The sequence below is a fragment of the Antechinus flavipes genome, chromosome 1 (genome assembly GCF_016432865.1).
Source record: "Antechinus flavipes isolate AdamAnt ecotype Samford, QLD, Australia chromosome 1, AdamAnt_v2, whole genome shotgun sequence".
NCBI classification, from domain to species: Eukaryota; Metazoa; Chordata; class Mammalia; order Dasyuromorphia; family Dasyuridae; genus Antechinus; species Antechinus flavipes.
The window spans coordinates 648,174,967-648,187,361 of NC_067398.1; the positions used below are offsets into that span (position 1 = coordinate 648,174,967).

A 12,395-nucleotide genomic window follows, 5' to 3' on the forward strand; every position below is an offset into this window, starting at 1 on the left:
AATCAGTCCCATCCCACCCAGGGAACCTTGGACACAGCAAGGGGCAGGACAGGCAAAAACCCCCTTCCCCATTCCCAGCAGGGTGCCCCAAGAAAGTGCCTTCTGCTCCCCAGAGCCAAGCTGTCACTGCCCCTTCCCCTCCTGATACTCTCCCACCGTGGGAGGATAGAGTTACCACCACCACCCTAGCCAGCCCCTCTCCTCCTCCCCTGCTCAGGGCCGGCCCCTGAGGACTAGGGAGGGGATTGATTTGAGGGAACCAGGGGCCACAACTCTGGGGCCTTCCTCCAGCCTTTCCCTCCCATTTTCCATTCTTCCTGTCCCCAGGACATTTCCAACTTTGCTCTCTCCAAGTCACTGGTCCCTTTTCTCTTGGCAGATACAATCCCTGGGGATCCCAGCTCCACTTCTCACTGTCCTTGGGGGCCAGCAGGTAATCCCAGCCCTTCCCAGGGAGCTTCCAAATCTAGGTCTATGGGAGGCATGTCTTTGAGCCGTGCTGGGGCCCAAGTTAGGCCTAAGTCGGCTCCTCTTTTCCACCCGAACCGCCCTTGCTGGCCCCAGCCCCAAGACCAGGCGAGACTGAGGTTGTCCCCTGCGTTTGATGCAGATCCCTAGATGAAAGGAGAGGGGAAGTTCCCGAGGCTTCAGACCCTTGGATTCAAGCCTTAGATGCCACCAGCTGCCATGTCCCCCTCCCCAGCCCTGTCCCTCACCTTCTGCCTCAAGTGCCCTTCCCCCACTCCTCTGGGGCTTCTCCCAGAACAGCCCTCTGCCCTCTGAGCTGGAGGGCTTCAGGGTCCCTTGGGGCCAGCACTGACTGTCGGGGGCCCAGCGAAGTAGAGGTTTCCCTGGGCCTTCCTCAAAAACGGCTGAAGGACTGGCTCAGTGAGATCTCCCCATCCCCCCAAACTCAAGCTGGGGCAGAAGAGGCCGAGGGACCGAGGCAGGGCTGTGCACAGGGTAGTGTGGGAGCCGGGGGAGGGGGGTAAGAGTATTTTTTCTTAGTGTAATTATAAATTCAGAATTTATCCCGCCTACTCATTGTGGCAGCGGAGCCTTTGTATAGAGATATAAATAGAGACAGAGTGAGAGATATAAGGACTAAATTTGCTAATGAAATCCTTTTAATCCAAATGCTATTTATCTCCCCAGTCATCACCCAGCCTCAGCCCAGAGCAAGTTGGTATCATAGTTTTCTTCTGCATCTTTTCTTGGCTCGTGACCAAAAAGCAACCCCACCCCATCCCAAGCTCCCTGCTCTATACCTGGCCCCATGGCAAATTCAGAGGAATACGGATGGGGGGGAGGGGAGGTCCAGCAGGGGGTCCCTTCCACCCCGACACCAAAGGAAATGAACTACAGGGAAGGCAGCTTCCGAGTAAGACTGGTTGTCTGCCCTCCACAGACAAGACCCAGCAGGGAAGGAGGGAGACAGCAAGCCCACCGAGTGATACCTTTTGAGGGCCCAAGATGGTCCTTTGACCTTTGCAATAAATGCCAGAAAAATCGGCATCCCCATTTCATATCCATTTCAGCCAGACCTACACCCTCATGGGATGTGGAGAGGGGTATGTTTGCCTGTGCAAAGGCAAGACTCTAGGAACAAGGCTATTTGGGGAAGAGGGGATCCCAGTGCCAGGGTAAGCCCATCTTCCAGTCCATGTGGAAAAGCCCTTCTTGTATACCATTTCTTCATAGCCTGCTTGGGGGGAGGGGCTTGGGCGGTGAGGAGAACAACAGGGCCTGCTCTGTCCAGTGTTGTGGGGCCCCCTCCCAGTTTGTACATTTTCCATGTTGGAGTTTTTTGGTTGTTCTGGTTGTTGTTGTAAAACTTCATTTGTTTTCCTGTTTTTATATATCTATTTTTTTTAGAATTGTTTTTATTTATTATTAAAAAAAAAAAAAACAAACAAAAAAAAAACTGAACAAAATAATAGCCCCACTCCTCCTCCTGCCTCAGCCCTGGGACTGGGGTGAGGGAGGATGGAGAGGGAGGAAGGCCGAACCAGTTCTGGCCTCAAGCCCCTGTGGGACTCTAGCCACGTCCCCAAACTGCCAGCCACACCCAGCAGGATCCCCACCCCTTCCTTGTCCTCTGGCACCAATCTCTCCCCACCAAGGACCGGAGGCTGTCCAAGGCAGGTCTCTGGGCTGGTGGGGTTGGCATAGGTAACATCCTTCCTCAGCCTCCCATTCCTCCTCAGATAGCCATCTCAGGAACTGGGCCAGCCATGCTGGGGAGGGGGAGGAATGCACCCTTCCAGTGAGGTGGGGGGAGGGGGGAGGGAGGGCCAGGGCTACAGCCCCACCGTCTGACTAACTCTGTAATTATGACGCATGGACATGTAGAGGCGGCTCCATGTCGTGTGAATAAAATACATATGGACACTCTCTGCTGTCGTCCCTCACTCTGTCATCCACTTGTCTTTGCTACCTTTTCCCCTTAGGACGCAGCTGAACTGGGCTGACCCGAGTGAGAAATAGTCGCTCGTTTCCATAGCACTCTGGAATTACAAAGTAGATTCATAGGGATCGTGGAAGCCGGAGTTACTTGGAAACTTAATGGCCTCCTTGCCCTAAGCATCATAAGGAAACTACGATACAAGAGTAGGATTTTACTGTAGGCCAAACACAAGATTCTGACAGCATACAATAACAACTCAGAGCTTTGTGAGCTAGCTGAATACAAATATTATCCCCATTTTTAAAAGGGGAAGTTGAGACTCAGAGAAAGGACTTGCTCAGACTTATATAGCTACCAAGTGGTAGAGCCAGATTTGAGCACAGTGCTTCAATTCCAGCAATCTTTCCACTATGGTGCTTTGTCAGCCTTCTTAATATATATAAATATGGTTTATTATTATAATCCTTGCAGTGACAATAAATGAATCACATTCATTCTTGGAGGCTTATCCATAATATATTTTATAGCTTTGCACCCAAACCAAATTTGACTCTTGTAAGGTCTCCATGGGGAAAAAAAAAAAAAAAAAAGGCTTTCATTAGCACACATATCTCTCACCCCTGACCTCAGGCTAAGGATACAAAGTAAAGAAGGACATCTGTTTTAATCCAATAAAAAGGGGGAAAATGCATATTTGTATTAAATAAATAACTACTACTTTTCCTGTGGGACACCACCCTCCTCAAGGATCTATACAGTCCTCCCAATTTACAGTACTGTCACAGATAAATACTTGAGGCAAGAAGAACAATTAGGAGGCTGTTGTCATTTGTATAAGAGTTGATGAGAGTCTGAAGTAAGGTAACTGAATGGGGTCAGATAAGAAAGATTATGAAAGTAGAAATAGCAAGATTAATAACTAATTAGATATGTGAGATGAGGGAAAATAAAGATTCCAGAAAAGGCTAAGGTTGTGAACCTGGAAAAGAGTGATACATTGGACAGAAACTGGAAAGTTTGGAAGAGAATTTGCAAGGAAAGGTAATGAGTACAGGTCTGGATATGTTGACTTTAAGATGTCTCTCAGATATCATTTTGAAATATCAAATAATGATTGGTAAGGCAGAACTGAAGCTCAGAAGAGAGACTGGAACTATATTCTTAGGTCTCTGTCATCTGCATAGAGATAGTTAAATCCTTGAGAACTGGTGGGTAATAGAGATTGGCCACCTTTTAATGGAAGCACTACAAATGTCAGCATCAGAAAAGAGAGTGTTGGGGAAATTGGTGGGACTCCTATGGGATTTCTAATTAGGAAATGTACCTCTTAGTTTTAACAAAGATAGAAAGCCCAAAAGAGCCATCATTAGAGGGAAACTCAGGGAATCTCTTGAATGCCAGGAATGGCCTATCCACAAGTCAAAGGTTCATAGACTTTAAAGTAATCTTAAAGGTTGCAGTAATTTTATTTATTTTTTATTAAAGTTTTAAAGCTTTTTTTCCAAAACATACATAATTTTCATTCACCCTTACAAAATCTTGTGTTCCAAATTTTTTCCCTCCCTTCCACTCATCCCTTCCCCTTGATCGCATGTAATCCATGTTAAACATGTACAATTCTTCTGTATATACATACTTCTACAATTATGCTGCACAAGAAAAATCAGATCAAAAAGAAAAAAAATAAGAAAACAAAATGCAAGCAAACAATAACAAAAAAGATAAAAATACTATGTTGTGATCCACATTCAGCCCCCAGAGCCCTCTCTCTGGGTGCAGGTGGCTCTCTCCTCATAAGATCATTGGAACTAGCCTGAAACATCTTCCTCTTGAAAAGAGCTACATCCATCAGAATTAATCATCGTATAATCTTGCTGTATACAATGGTCCCTTGGTTCCATTCACTTCACTTAGCATCAGGTCATGTAAATTCAGGTTTTTCTGAGATCAGCCTGTTCACCATTTCTTATAGAAAAATTATATTCCATTACATTCATAATATTATAACTTATTCAGCCATTCTCCAACTGATGGGCATCCTTACAGTTTCCAGTTTCTTGCTACCACAAAAAGAGCTGCTATCAATATTTTTGCACATGTGGGTCTCCTTTTCTTCTTTAAGGTCTCTCTGGGATACAGGCCCAGGAGACACACTGCTGGATCAAAGGATATTCACAATTTGATAGCCCTTTGAGCATAGTTCCAAATTGCTGTCCAGAGTGATTGGATCAGTTCACAACTCCACCAACAATGCATCAGTGTCCCAGTTTCCCTACATCCTCTTCAACATTCATCATTTTTTCTTGTCAGCCAGTCTCAGAGGTGCGTAGCAGTACCTCAGAGTTGTCTTAATTTGCATTTCTCTGATCAACAGTGATTAATCAGAGCATTTTTTCATATGACTAGAAATACATCTGAAAACTGTTCATATCCTTTGACCATTTATATTGGGGAATGACTTGAATACTTATAAATTTAAGTCAATTATGTATTTTAGAAATGAAACCTTTATCGGAATCCTTGGATATAAAAAAAATTTTCCCAGCTTATTGCTTCTATTCTAATCTTGTCAATTGCAGTAATTTTAAGTTTAATCCAATCCAGCCTGCTTTTTTACAGACAAGTAAATGGAGATTCAAAGTCACAGAGCTAGCACCAAAAAATAATGATTCAAATTCAGACTTTCTGTTTATCAACCAATTAATAGGTTTTAGGAAATGAATTGGGCTTATGTCTAATGAGACAGATTTTCAGAGGACTCTGTTTTATAATAATTTTGCCCTTGGAAAGGTGGATCTGAAATGATTTGTGATTATACAAGTTAGCAAAAAAAAAAAAAAAAACACTGCAACAGTGGGCTGAAAGCCCAATTCTGATTATAAAGGTCTCTCTAGCTTCCCAAAGATGTTCTATGCCTCATGCTCCAAACAAAAGGGACACCAAGAAATGTAAAGGCAGAATCAGTCATAGGTGTTAATGAGAAATAAAATTATCCATCAAATTCAGTCTTTCATAGAATAAAAGGACAATTTAAACAATCCAGATTCTCACACAGCTGAAGCAAGGGGAGAAAGACCATCACAATCTTTGTTTTTTCTCAACCTTGTAGTGACCAAAGTGAGAATCCATTTAGTCAAAACTCTTCCCTTGTCCTTGTAGAGTTCATCTGCTTCTCTTGGAGTCTTGAATTTTAAAAAGGTAACTTCAAATGTAACCCCCTAAGACTAACATGCTCCCACCTTGGTTTCACATCTCAAGGAAATACTCCTCTCTTCCTCTCTGGAAAAACTTCAAAAACTTCTCCTGTAAGAAGGGAAAAAAACTTCCCTCTCTAGTTTTGTTCTCTTATTAACTTCCTCCTTCCCAGGCTGTAAAGATAGATCAACTACCTGGATTAACTTGGGTCCCTCTTTAGGCAGCCAGTCAACCGTTAGCCTAGAGCAGTAACAGTAGAAAAGAACCTGGGCTTAGAAGGAAGGATGTAGAAGGAGAAGTTTTGGAATGCGGAGGGGGAGAGAAGGGAGGTTGGATATTAATACTGTGCTCAACACTGGGGACACCAAAGTAGACAGGAAAGGCTCTGTGAAGAAGGTGGTCCTTGAGCTGAATCTTGAAGGAAATCGTGGTTTGTTTTAAGAAACAAATAGGGGGAGGGCATTATACTCTAGAGAGGGAGACAGGAAAATGAGGGATCTGACAACCAGGATCAAGAAATATTCTAAAAAGCCACAGAGGAGAGTCTGAAGAAAGGGCAATAAACGGTGTCAAATACAGCCCAGAGGGCAAGCAGGACCAAGACAGATTCAGCATTAAGGGATCTTTATTAATTTTGCAAAAGTGGTGAGACTGGAAGCCAAATTACAGAGGAGTGGAAAAGAGAATACTGGGACGAGGTGAAACCAACTATAAACAGCCTTTGCAAGGGCCTTAGCTGAAAAGGGAAAGAGCTGAGATTGTTGTTATCCAACTCTTCACGACCCTCTGGACCCCATACTGTCCATGAGTTTGGTTTTTTTGGGGGGGAGGTTAACTTTTTGTTGGGTTTTGTTTTTTGCATTTTTTAAAACTTTTTTGGCAAAAATACTGAAGTAATTTGCCATTTCCTTCTCCAGGGGATTAAAGCAAACCGGTTAAGTGACTTGGCCATACTACTTAGTAAGTACAGACCCAGATTTTAACTCTCCTCTTCCTGACTTTAGGCTCAGTGCTGTCTCCTTTCTAATATGATCTAGTTAGGTTTTTTTGAGGATGGAAGAGGCAGTAGGGCAGGAACTAGTAGATGGGCAAATTGAAAATTACTGGCATTGATCTACTGGAGACAGGGAGGAAATGTTATCAAGGATGCTTATGCAAGATTTGGCCTCGATGAGGAAGTTTCTTATCAGAAACTGAAGCAAAGGAGAAAATGACACAATGAAAGCAGCTCAAGATGAGGAATCAGAAGACCTGGAGCCCTACCTAGCTCAGCCATCAGTCTGCACAAAGGGGCTGCCAATCTGTAAAAGATCTACCCTCGTAGACGGATTTGAAGGGACCTAAGGGATCATCTCTTCAAACTGAGGCCGAAGAGCTAGATAGTTGGGCCCTGCTAGTTAAGCCAGATTCTGTTACCTGTGGGTGGGGTTGAGGGGCAGGGATGGAGGGGGGAAGAGGGGAGGGGGCAGTAGGCATTCCAGAAGACCGGCTCCATGGTATATGGTGGGACAGCTCAGGCTCCAGAAACCGCCGCTTCTCCAGAGTGAAAAAGATTCTGGTCACGTTTCGTGCACCACGGATTGGCAGCTAGAAGGCACCTCGTGGGTCTCCAGGCCACCCGCCACGGTGGGCACTTAATAAACGCCAAATGACTACGTCCTCCCCCCTGCATTTTGTAAATGAGCAAACTGGCCCTGAGAGGTAAATCTTGAAACACCGTTAATTTCCAAAACATCAAATCAAGGTACGATGAGTTTTATTGAGGGGCACATGCCATGTAAACAGACTCAGAATATCGCCAACAACCGAGACCGGCCAAGTCCCGACGTTCCAGGTCGCTTCTCTCCTCCCCTTCCCCCCGGAACTCCAGACCAACGGGTGTCCGCGGCCGGGAGACAAGTGCTCCCACAGCACCGCCCCCACCTCCCCATCCGTGACCGACCGGCAACTTCCGGCTCGGGAAGCCGGGCCACATCCGACTCGGGTCAAGCTGCGGCAGGATGTTGCCGGTGAGTGGCGGCCTCAGGCTCCGAGCTGGGGCCCTGCCCTTGGCCTTTTTTCGCGGGGTCGGGGCCCGGGCAGCCAGCAGCGAGGGTCCCTCCTACACCCAGGGCCAGAGCCCAGAGCCGAAAACCCGCGAGTATTTCTACTACATCGACCACCAAGGCCAGGTGAACCGGGGCGGCGGGGAATGGGGAGGAGAGGAAAGCGGGGGAGGCGGGGGGAAGAGGAGGAGGAAGGGGCGGGGCCCCGCCGAGATGCTCCGGGGAGAAGGCTCCCAGCGGGTGGCGCGGTTTGTTCGGTAGGTACTCAGGCGATGAGTGTTACAGCCCCTGCGGACGCGCGGCTTGTTCGGGCGCTTGATTCCGTGCTCGTTTGTTAGGCACCTGAGAGCTGTCCGGAAAGTGTCCTGCACCAGCCTTAATTAGCAAACTGCGTAAAGTGGGCGGCCCCGCTCGGCCGGCCTGAGGAGGAAAGCGCGCTCTCCGGCTCAGTCCTCCAGGATAGGCCGGGGCCTGCCCAATGAGACCAGCCTCGGGGAGCCCAAAGCCAGCGGGAGGCCTGCGGTTCACACTGACGCTCGGCTCGCCCGAGGAAGCTCATCGGGCCGTAAAACCAGACCCAGAATCACAGCCGTTTGAGAAGGGAAACGCCCGTGGGACTTTCAGGGGTCCCGAGTTGCTTTCTCCCACACATAAACCCCTCCTTTTAACCCCAGTGCGCTTCCAATAATGCTGCGTGGTTGAGAATCTCGGGACACCACAATTTTGGAAGAATCAAAGAGCAATGAGATTGCTTGACATGGAGAAGCAGACTTCCCAACGGGCTCTGTGTCCAAAATAGGATGTAAGGGATAACATCCAAGAAAAGGGATAGGGTAGTTGCAAAAGCGAGAGATAACAACAGACAGTGCCCATAAAATCTCAAAGCATGAAGAAGAAGGTGTCCCCTGTGGAGGGTCTCTGGGTGTACATGCACATAAAAGAAATGCAGAGATGAAAAGGTGCAGGTGTGTTGTAATTTGCACAGGGGAAAGAATACCTCGTTAACATGATCATAGAGCTCCTTGAAATAGTCAAGTGCAATATGATGGACACTGGAGATGCAAAGAGAAAAATGCCATCCAACCCCTGTGGGGAATTAGCAGCAGGGCCTGAAAAGGCAGTAAAATAGTATTGCAAAAGCCACGTGGATACACACAAATGCCAGGACATGCACATGTGCGTCCCTGCATGTTCCTGCGTGCACAGGGCACACTGCAGGATCACCACTACCCTGCTCCCTAAGATGGGGGAGTCCACCTCTTACTCCTCTTTCTCTATCTCTCTCCTGCCTGTCCTGCAGCTTTTCCTGGATGATGCTAAAGTGAAGAATTTTATCACCTGTTTCAAAGGTATCAACCACCTACTCCCAGGCCTCTCTGAACCCATCAGGACACTGAGACCCACTTCATCTGTTGGTGAACGCAGGTCTCTTCCCAGGACTCCTGCTCCCTTCCCTATTCCCTTTTTCTGAAGATGATGAGAGTGAGCTCCTGGCTTTCAGCACCAATGAGTGTTGGGTCTGATCTTTTCAGGGTCCCTTCCAAGGCAGATGAATCTCAAGAAACTGGCCTCTCTCATTTTCCCCAGACTCATGTCTGCCTGAAATGGGAGAAATAATTATATTGGCTAAGAGCATCCACTTCCTGAGGAGGTGAGGGAAAGACTGACCCTGACAGGATTTAAGGGACCTTGGCTGTTGTAATCCAACACCTCATTTTACAGAGGAGAAAACAGGGGTTCCAACAAGTTCAAGTCTCGCCCAAAATTATACACATTATAGAAGAGGCAGGATTTAAATCCAGATTTCCCCCCGCAGCAGGCAGGCTCCCCTTTGGGCAGCACAGGCTTCAGTAATAATGGCGATCTCTCCCAGTGCCCAGCCAGCCTGACTCTTTCCCCTGCCCTTCCCTCATCTTCCCACTGCCAAGACTCAGCCATGTGATTTCAGGTGAATTTCTTCCCCACCTGAGCCTTTAGCTTTAACAGACTTAAGATAAGAGGATTGGACTAGATCATCTTCACACTCCAGTATTCTTTGATTTTGTGACTCCCTCTCCCTCTTTCATTTAGGGGCTTTCTAACCACCATATCCTCTACCCTGCAGACCAGAAGTTCCTGGTCTTCTTCTTCACCCGCCTGAGGAAGAACCAAAGTGGTCGCTATGAAGATGCCTTTCCCTTCATCTCACTTTGTGGTCGTGAACACAACTTTGTGCGCTGTGACGATCTCCCTGTGGTCTTCACACACCTGCTGGAAGATGGCCCAGGATCCACACGCCTGTCCTATGGGGGAGCGGGGGAGGCCCTGGCTGTACCCTTCGAACCTGCCCGACTGATGCCCCTCCCTGCCAACGGACGGCTCTATCACCCAGCGCCCAAACCGGCTGGTGGTGTGGGGCTGGTCCGCTCTTCCCTGGCCTTTGAGCTCAGTAGCTGCTTCCAGTACCCACCGGGAGGGGCCACCCTGCCCACCCATATCTTGTGGCAAGGCCAGAAATACCCTCTAACCATGGACCTTGCATCCCTCTTTCCTAAATCCTGTGGGCCCTGAAGCATTGTACCCCCTTCTTCACCTGCTGTCTTCCTCTGGCTCAGGAATGTGGACGTCAGGAAGGTGGGGGTCCAAACAGATAGTAACGTTCAGGGACATGACCGGCCTAAGGTCCCAAGGTTGCTGGTGCTGAGGACAGTGGAAGGAGAGCCTTAGCAAAGATGAGTCCTAGAGCTAAAGCTTCCTAATAAGGATTAAGAGAAAGTCCTTCCTGTGATGTGCTTATTGTCTTTTGGTTACTGAGGTTTTGACGGCCCATTGATCAAGGGAAGGAGAACAGGATAGAGTAGAAGGGTTAGAACCAGGGCGTTCTCCCAGCAGTGGGGATTCAGGAATGACCTTGGGGAGCTGTGGGATAGAAGGACAAAGAGTCCTGTTGTAGTGTGCCAAGAGGACTGAGTGACAAGGCCTTAAAGGAAAAGGCCTTCATCCTGTCCCTATGTAAACACCTTGGGCCTCTGCCACTTCTTCCTGAGGATGGAAGCAGGGGTGGTTCAGGTTCATGCTCTACACACCTGAATTCAGTTAAATGCCAAAAACATTGTGACTGCTACATGCTAGGCCCTGTTCTGAGCACTAAAGATACAAACATTAAAAAGAACAGTTTGCTCTCGTGGAGCTTAAAATCAACATTATGTCTCTCCTGATTGCCCTAATTACTCATGCCCTCCCTCCCCCAAAACACTGATTGCTGTGCCATGGTAGTAGGAATACAAAGACAAGACTGAAATATAAAAATACAAAATAGAAAGTGGTTTTGGAAGGGATGCTTGTGTGAGTAGAAGGAAGAAATTGTATCCAAGAGATGTGGAGATAAAAATGACAAAATTTGACAGCCAATTGGGTATATAGACTAAGGTTGCACACCTCGGAAATGGGAAGCATGGTAGTGTCAAAACCAGAAGTGAAGAAGAGAGGCTTGGTCTGGAAACACTGAACAGAGTAATGTTTTTATGTGAAACTTAAACCCATGGACAAAAAGCAGCAATGATACAGTACTTGGCAGTTTTGCATATATCCTCTCCCTTGATCTGATGAGGTCACCAAGTGAGAGTTTTGAGAGAAAAGAGAAGACCCAGGAAGTTATGTGGAGCACCTACAGGGCTTTGCTGGGAATGAGGGTCCTCCAGCACAGGAGATGGGGTTGGTGGGAGAACCGGGACAGGGCAGTGTTCCCAAAACTCAAAGAGAAGACAAATATCCACGAAGAAGAGAGAACAGTACTGGATCAAACATTTGGGTTTGACTCTGGTTTAAGAGACTCTTGGTAACTTTGGAGAGAGCAATTTCAGTTGTGTGATGAAGTCAGAGCCATATTACAGAGGGTTTAGAAGAGAGGAAACTGAGGATCCAAGTGATAGAATTTCCAGAATCCAGTTAAGAAAAGGAGAGGAATGCAGCATTGATGGAAGGGATTTTTGAGAATAGGGACTTGGGTGTATTTATAAATAAGAAAGTAATGGGAGTGATTAAAGGTGGGAGTGGGAGACAGTTTTCTGAGGAAAACAGGAATGAGATCAAGGGTACCTGGTGAAGTATTGGTCTTAGTATGAAAAGGACCCCACTCTTCATTGAAGATTGAAGAAAGCAAGAAATACTGGCAGGTGATGCCGGATGGTTGAGAGGAAAGGGTGCTGGGGCAAATGGCTTTTTTTGGAAAGAAGGTGTAAATTATAAGATGAAAACTTCAGCTAAGAGGATGGAGGAAGGATATAGTGTGGGAAAGAGAATGGAAAATAGAGGTTTAGAATCATGAAGAGTGGGATAATGAATTAGGGAGGAATAACATATATCAGCCCAGTTGAAGTTAAATTACAAGTGTCTATGATGGAAGTAATCCACAGTTAAAGTTTGTCAGTATGAGAAAACCAGTGAAGATGAGATGTGAGAGTGGAAGATTATATAACTAAGCCCAGAGCTGCTCTAGCAGAACTTCATTCCACTCTGTGCATACCAATGTGATTTCCAAAGCACCTTTTAGGACTATGAGTTCTATCAGAAAATATGTATGCATACAGATCTCTGTACACCTTTTTATCAGCAAAATGAGAACAAAAGCTCTAATTCAGCATTTTCGTCACAATCAATAGCCCCAGAAGGAAGGAGTGCAAATATTAGTCGCTTCAGTATTTCAAAAGTCTTTTAATAAGAGATTATTTTGGGGAGAGAACTCTGGCTATTGGAATATTCAGAACAGG

At 46.6% G+C, this 12,395-nt stretch overlaps 1 protein-coding gene across 2 annotated transcripts; it reads left to right on the top strand.

Moving 5' to 3' along the window:
* Window positions 1-7,548: 7,548 nt before the first annotated feature.
* On the top strand, window positions 7,549-10,827 carry C1H8orf82 (chromosome 1 C8orf82 homolog). Of its 2 annotated transcripts, none has more exons than XM_051971251.1 (3): window positions 7,549-7,773; window positions 8,948-8,996; window positions 9,752-10,827. In XM_051971251.1, the coding sequence occupies exons 1-3, from the start codon at window positions 7,603-7,605 to the stop codon at window positions 10,195-10,197; spliced, it is 666 nt and encodes a 221-aa protein (XP_051827211.1). In that variant the 5' UTR covers window positions 7,549-7,602; the 3' UTR covers window positions 10,198-10,827. The 2 variants fall into 2 exon arrangements, with proteins under 2 accessions (XP_051827211.1, XP_051827212.1); XM_051971252.1 differs by having other exon boundaries at window positions 7,675-7,773; window positions 7,986-8,996.
* Window positions 10,828-12,395: the final 1,568 nt, after the last annotated feature.

What these genes read in the sequence shown, in the direction of transcription:
- C1H8orf82 (XM_051971251.1), top strand. Translation starts at nt 7,603, where the DNA reads ATGTTGCCGGTGAGTGGCGGCCTCAGGCTCCGAGCTGGGGCCCTGCCC. An exon ending in ACATCGACCACCAAGGCCAG is followed by an intron (nt 7,774 to 8,947) that starts GTGAACCGGGGC and finishes CCTGTCCTGCAG; the next exon opens with CTTTTCCTGGATGATGCTAA. An exon ending in TTTTATCACCTGTTTCAAAG is followed by an intron (nt 8,997 to 9,751) that starts GTATCAACCACC and finishes TCTACCCTGCAG; the next exon opens with ACCAGAAGTTCCTGGTCTTC.